The sequence below is a fragment of the Doryrhamphus excisus genome, linkage group LG10 (assembly GCF_037039965.1).
Source record: "Doryrhamphus excisus strain RoL-2023G ecotype Guam linkage group LG10, RoL_Dexc_Guam_v1.1, whole genome shotgun sequence".
NCBI lineage: Eukaryota > Metazoa > Chordata > Actinopteri > Syngnathiformes > Syngnathidae > Doryrhamphus > Doryrhamphus excisus.
Genome location: NC_136366.1, coordinates 5,197,944 through 5,203,943, shown reverse-complemented (window position 1 = coordinate 5,203,943; position 6,000 = coordinate 5,197,944). Strand labels below are relative to the sequence as shown.

Here is a 6,000-nt window from a genome sequence, read left to right as displayed (position 1 = left end):
GAGATCATATTTCTCCTCTCTTGTTGTTGTTTAATGTAAGCAAGTGTTTATAAAAACAAACGCTTATAAAAACAGTGCTGAACACTTTTAATGTCCTCTTAAAGATTCCGGAGCGTATGACCATGCAAATATTTGACATGTCACACCTTAACAGCTGGTCCCCAGGTGTTTGTACAATGGCGGCTACAGGTCTCTAAACCATGCTTCCCATGCAGGGTGAATGTTATCCAACTCGAGAACGTGCACCTGAACATTCAACAGAAGCGGCACGGTGACCCCGGTGACACGCGCCGTGCGCCACTCTGTTGTCCTGCGCTCACTGACATGTCAAACGAGCATGTTCAATATTTACACACGCCGTACTCTGTTGTCATGGTGTCGGGTGTCTGCACGTGTCCTAAAGCGTCCATTCTTTTTGTCCTTAATGTTCCCAGTGTTCTCGTGGCGTATTCGTGGCGGCGTGCCACACACCTGGTAGCACGTTGGAACACATCTGTACAGAAACACACACACCATTTTACAGAAAAAAATGTTGATTCGTCATAATTACATGCAGCAGTAAACTGTGCAGAGATTGAAAAGACGTAGTAAAACCGTTCCTTTTGTTCCGTTCCTGGAGGGTCTCTGTCCTGGACATGGAAGCAGGAGACGGGTGAGTGGAGTTCAGGATTTATTAGGTCCAAAAGGAAGTTAAAAAAAGGCGATGGTGTCGAAAGGGAACACCATGGAAAACACGCAAAAGGGAGCTGGCTTAAGGTGAGCGCACTAAGAGTTCTGGGAAGCGGGTCAGCAACATGTGTAGCGCAACGTATGCTAGGCAATAGTCCGGCGTTCCTCAGCTGTCAGCTTAAATGCCAGAGGAGTAATCAACCTCAGGTGCAAGACGGGGGCACTGAGCAGGGGCACCAGGATTTGACACCTTTGTGTCATCACAGAGTAGTTTCCTTATGTAAACTCTCTGCAAGCTAGCCTACTTGCTAGTTATTAAAGCAGACCGTTTTTGCAGGAAACCCGGAAATCCCAAAAAATACAGCTGAATAGGTGCAGATTCTGGAAGATCTATAACGCTTTCTGTGCTGGTCCTGCTTTCCTAATATAGTTTAAGTTTTTTTTTATTTTAAATACGTTATTTATTTTTTTTGTCGAAGTATGAAGCTTTTTATATATATATATATATTACTTTATTTTATTAAATTTCTTAATTTTTTTAATTTTTAATTTTTTTGTCACGTATCGAAGTACAAGGTGATATGAGTATCCAATGCCATAATGGGTACCATAGTAAGTGTCAATAGTGATATATATAGCACATCATGACTGGTTCAAGACTCTTCATCCTTGTATTTAGCAAACATCAACTGCTACTGTTACATTTGTTCACTTCCTGCTTTCCATAATACAGTTTAAGGTTTTGTTTTTTATTTTTTTATTTTTTTTAAATAATGCACCTCGTACTGAAATGTCGGCTTTGAACATACAGCCATATGTGTTGGATCTGGATTTTGGAAGTAGAGACTGGACTGTCCCAAGTTTCTCAAGAAATGAGGTTACTTCAAGATGTCTCAATGGTAAGTAGCTTCAGTATTTTAGCATCGGTAAACATAACATGTTTAGCGGGACTACCAGTGTGGAAAAAAAAAAGACTTGGGACCTCCTTAAGCTCACATGACCTTAAGCTTTTGATCAGGAGTGTGTTTATGGATTATTGACATGGAGTTGCTTCAGGTCCGGGTTTCTAACCCTTTAACATCAGTGCCATAATTGGCCATAATTGTCCTGATTGTGTCTTTTGTCAAAGAAGAAAGATAGTTGGTGAATTTTGGTGTATTCTTCTTTTTTTGCAGCTCCCTGCGGTCCTTACACTGAACCCGCCTGTTCCTCTGCGATGTTTTGGTGAGCCATCCTCTGGTGCTTGCGCCCCCCCGGTCAGGAGGAGAGCATGCCGGTGGAGATGAAGGCGGGCCTCTCGTCATCACTGCGGCTCCTGCTGCTTGGCTGCTGCGCTTGCGTGGCCACCCGGGGTTACCCCTTCAGACCGCCGCTGGACCTGGACGTGACGCCGCGCGTCACAGTGTTGAGCAGCAGTAAGCAGATTTTTGTTGTCATTCTCGCTCACTCTCACGGCACACCAGTAGTGCACCAGTGGACTCAACATTAGGTACACCGGCAGTCTCCAAGTCAACAATTACAATGCAATTGGTCTGATATTGTTATTGGAGTTTATGTTATTTAGAGCTGTTTGTTGTATTTTGGGGCTGCACGGTGGTCGCGTGGTTAGCGCGTAGACCTCACAGCTAGGAGACAGGGGTTCAGTTCCACCCTCGGCCATCTCTGTGTGGAGTTTGCATGTTCTCCTTGTGCATGCATGGGTTTTCTCCGGGTACTCTGGTTTCCTCCCACATTCCAAAAACATGCTAGGTTAATTGGCCACTCCAAATTGTCCATAGGTATGAATGTGAGTGTGAATGGTTGTTTGTCTATATGTGCCCTGTGATTGGCTGGCCACCAGTCCAGGGTGTACCCCGCCTCTCGCCAGAAGACAGCTGGGATAGGCTCTAGCACCCCCTGCGACCCTCGTGAGGATAAGTGGTAGAAAATTAATGAGCTCTTCTCCTATTTTGTGTGGAAGTGGTAACTTTTTGGCTTCTTATTTTGTCTTTCCCAACCCTCTGCCGTCTCTGTGTGGAGTTTGCATGTTCTCCCCGTGCATGCGTGGGTTTTCTCCGGGTACTCCGGTTTCCTCCCACATTCCAAAAACATGCTAGGTTAATTGGCCACTCCAAATTGTCCATAGGTATGAATGTGAGTGTGAATGGTTGTTTGTCTATATGTGCCCTGTGATTGGCTGGCCACCAGTCCAGGGTGTACCCCGCCTCTCGCCCAAAGACAGCTGTGATAGGCTCCAACACCCCCTTGTGAGGAAAACTCTCTGCCCTTGTTCTCCGCTTTTTTAACACTCTCCCGACGCAGCTCCTCTCTTTGTGAATCCACTCCACCGTCTGTGACGTTTGTCCCACTGGCTTGCAAAGATACACCGTCTCCTGTCTCGCCTGCGGTGCCTTTTTTTTTTTTTCTCTCTTCAAGTCCTCCTGCTAAGATCCCTGCAGAGCATCTGTGAAGACCGATGCTGCCTCAGCTACTTGAGGGAGGCACCGTAACCATGACAACTGTCCTGGTACGGTGCTCGGCGGCCACAATATGAAGCACACCTTCTTGCAACACTTGCAAGAACAGCGGGTTGGGATAGCGGGGCTTTATAGCCGCTGCCTGGCAGATGATCACATCGCTAGCCTCGAACTCACCACCGCCCCTGCCGAGTGCTCGCCCCCCCCAAATCTAAAGCCACCCCAGCTGGACATTTTTTTAAGCAATTTTTTTTTTTTTTAGATTAGATTCAACTTTATTGTTATTGCTCATGTCACTGGTACAGGGCAACAAAATGCAGTTAGCATCCAACCAGAAGTGCAAATTTATAAATACCTTATTAGTAAGTAAATATAGAAATAGAATAGAGCTGTAAATGGACAGATATACGTACAAACTATAACAGGCTGTGACTATGATACAGTGTGGATAAATACAGGGATATAAATTACTATAATATGGCTATTACAGATTATACATATTATAAACAGTATGCACAGTATGAATGTGACAATATATAATAACAGTAATATGTACAGTAGTGCAATGAAGTGACTATGATACCGTGTGGATATATATAGGAATAAAAATGACTATAGTATGGCTATTGCAGATTATACAAATTATAAACGGTATGCACAGTATGAATGTGACAAGATATTCATTCATTCATTTTCTACCGCTTTATCCTCACAAGGATTGCGAGGAGGGGGGGGGGCTATCAAACAACCATTCACACTCACATTAATACCTATGGACAATTTGGAGTGGCCAATTAACCTAGCATGTTTTTGGAATGTGGGAGGAAACCGGAGTACCCGGAGAAATCCCACGCATGCACGGGGAGAACATGCAAACACCACACAGAGATGGCCGAGGGTGGGGAAAGACCAAATAAGAAGCCAAAAAGTTACCACTTCCACACAAAATAGGAGGAGAACTCATTCATTTTCTACCGCTTATCCTCACGAGGGTCGCAGGGGTTGCTGGAGCCTATCCCAGCTGTCTTCGGGGCGAGAGGCGGGGTAACACCCTGGACTGGTGGCCAGCCAATCACAGGGCACATATAGACAAACAACCATTCACACTCACATTCATACCTATGGACAATTTGGAGTGGCCAATTAACCTAGCATGTTTTTTTTTGGAATGTGGGAGGAAACCGGAGTACCCGGAGAAAACCCATGCATGCACGGGGAGAACATGCAAACTCCACACAGAGATGGCCGAGGGTGGAATTGAACCCTGGTCTCCTCGCTGTAAGGTCTGCGTGCTAACCACTTGATGCACAATTTTGCATTTTGTGCAGAACTTCTACCACTCTCACAAAGACAGGAAGTCCCACACATGGTAGACGTGTGTTCTGGATGCTGCAGCGGCCGATACCGATCTGTGGTCGACCAATCGGAGCAGTCGCATCTTTGGGTGACAATTTGTGGGCACCTGCATTGTTTTGTGACTTGGCCCAATAAAAAGGGGTTGGTCCAGTCATATTTTGCTGATTGTACTTTTCTTAAAATCTTGTCTCGTATCGGGAGTTGGGTGTCTAACGACACGCTTGCGTATTAGACTGTGCAGGTGTACCTAATGAAGTGGCCAGTGAGTTTCATTTCTTTGTGCAGCTCATCCGAGCAGCTTCGTTTTTTGTTGATCCTTAGCGGTGCGAGAGAAAGCCTCCATATCGTACCGTCTTCCTTTCTTCGTCAAACACGTTCAGAAGCCGATGTCGGTCGGTGCGCGAGCCTTGCCCACGGACCGTCCTCCATGACTCTCGGCTCTGCTCCAAGAACACGGCAACAAAGCATCAATACATACTTTTTTTTTATCATGCGTCCTCCTCCTCCTCCCTCGCTATATCGACCTTGCTCCTGTGAGAGGGTTTTCAGATGCAAATGTACTGCAGCTCTGTCATGGCTTCTATTTCTTAGCAACCTGATAAAAGTGGAAAAACTCCCCTCTCCTAAATGACTTTCATTTTACTTGTTGATTGCAATATCTTTCATCCGAGAAAGGATATTCTGTATGCGTGCACATGGGATCAATTCCACCATACCTAACATTCAACGTTATTATTCAATGAGCCATAATGTGATGTGGGGATGTAACTTTCATCTTCATCTGAGGATCATCACGCCTCGTTTCGTCCCCCCCCCACCCTGCAGAGTTCATGAAAACCTGCTCTTTCTAGCAGTGATGTGCTGCGGCTCATTAAGGCTGAATTATGCTACAGCGGTACCTTTTGGCAGCGTCTTGATCCTGTTCAATTCTCTTCCAAAATGCTAGGGGGCAGTGTTTTCCTGGTTCCACGCCTTACCGTGATAAGTGAATTTCTGTGAAGTAGGATTCCGCATTTACAAAATGGAATATTTTTGCAGTTAGAGCATAGAAAACCTGTTTAGACAGGAAACTTTACACTACATGCAAACTCCACACAGAGATGGCCGAGGGTGGAATTGAACCCTGGTCTCCGAGCTGTGAGGTCTGCACGCTAACCACTTGACCACCGTGCTGCCCTGCTCCTATGTTTCATTCTAAATTTTGATCGTTGTGTTTTAGTTTTACGTCAGGTTTTCAGAATTAACATGCAATGTCTGCTGACATGGCAGCCCGGTGGACGCGTGGTTAGTGCGCAGACCCGGGTTTGATTCCTCCCTTGGGAAGGGATCTCTGTGTGGAGTTTGCATGGTTTCCTCCCACATTCCAAGAACATGTTAGCTTAATTGGCCACTCCAAATTGTCCATAGGTATGAATGTGAGTGTGAATGGTTGTTTGTCTATATGTCTGATATTGTTATTGGAGTTTATGTTGTTATTTAGAGCTGTTTGTTGTATTTTGGGGCTGCACGGCGGTCGAGT

The 6,000-nt window shown here is 45.4% G+C and overlaps 1 protein-coding gene across 1 annotated transcript in view; it reads left to right on the top strand.

Annotated features, from left to right (window-relative positions):
• The first annotated feature begins 1,935 nt into the window (after positions 1–1,935).
• LOC131108123 (semaphorin-4G-like) overlaps positions 1,936–6,000 on the top strand; it is a 30,894-nt gene continuing 26,829 nt past the window's right edge. Inside the window, exon 1 of the mRNA XM_078793887.1 lies at positions 1,936–2,084. Coding sequence (XP_078650013.1) covers positions 1,940–2,084 — 145 coding nt within the window. The 5' untranslated portion in view covers positions 1,936–1,939. The remainder of the gene's footprint in view (positions 2,085–6,000) is intronic.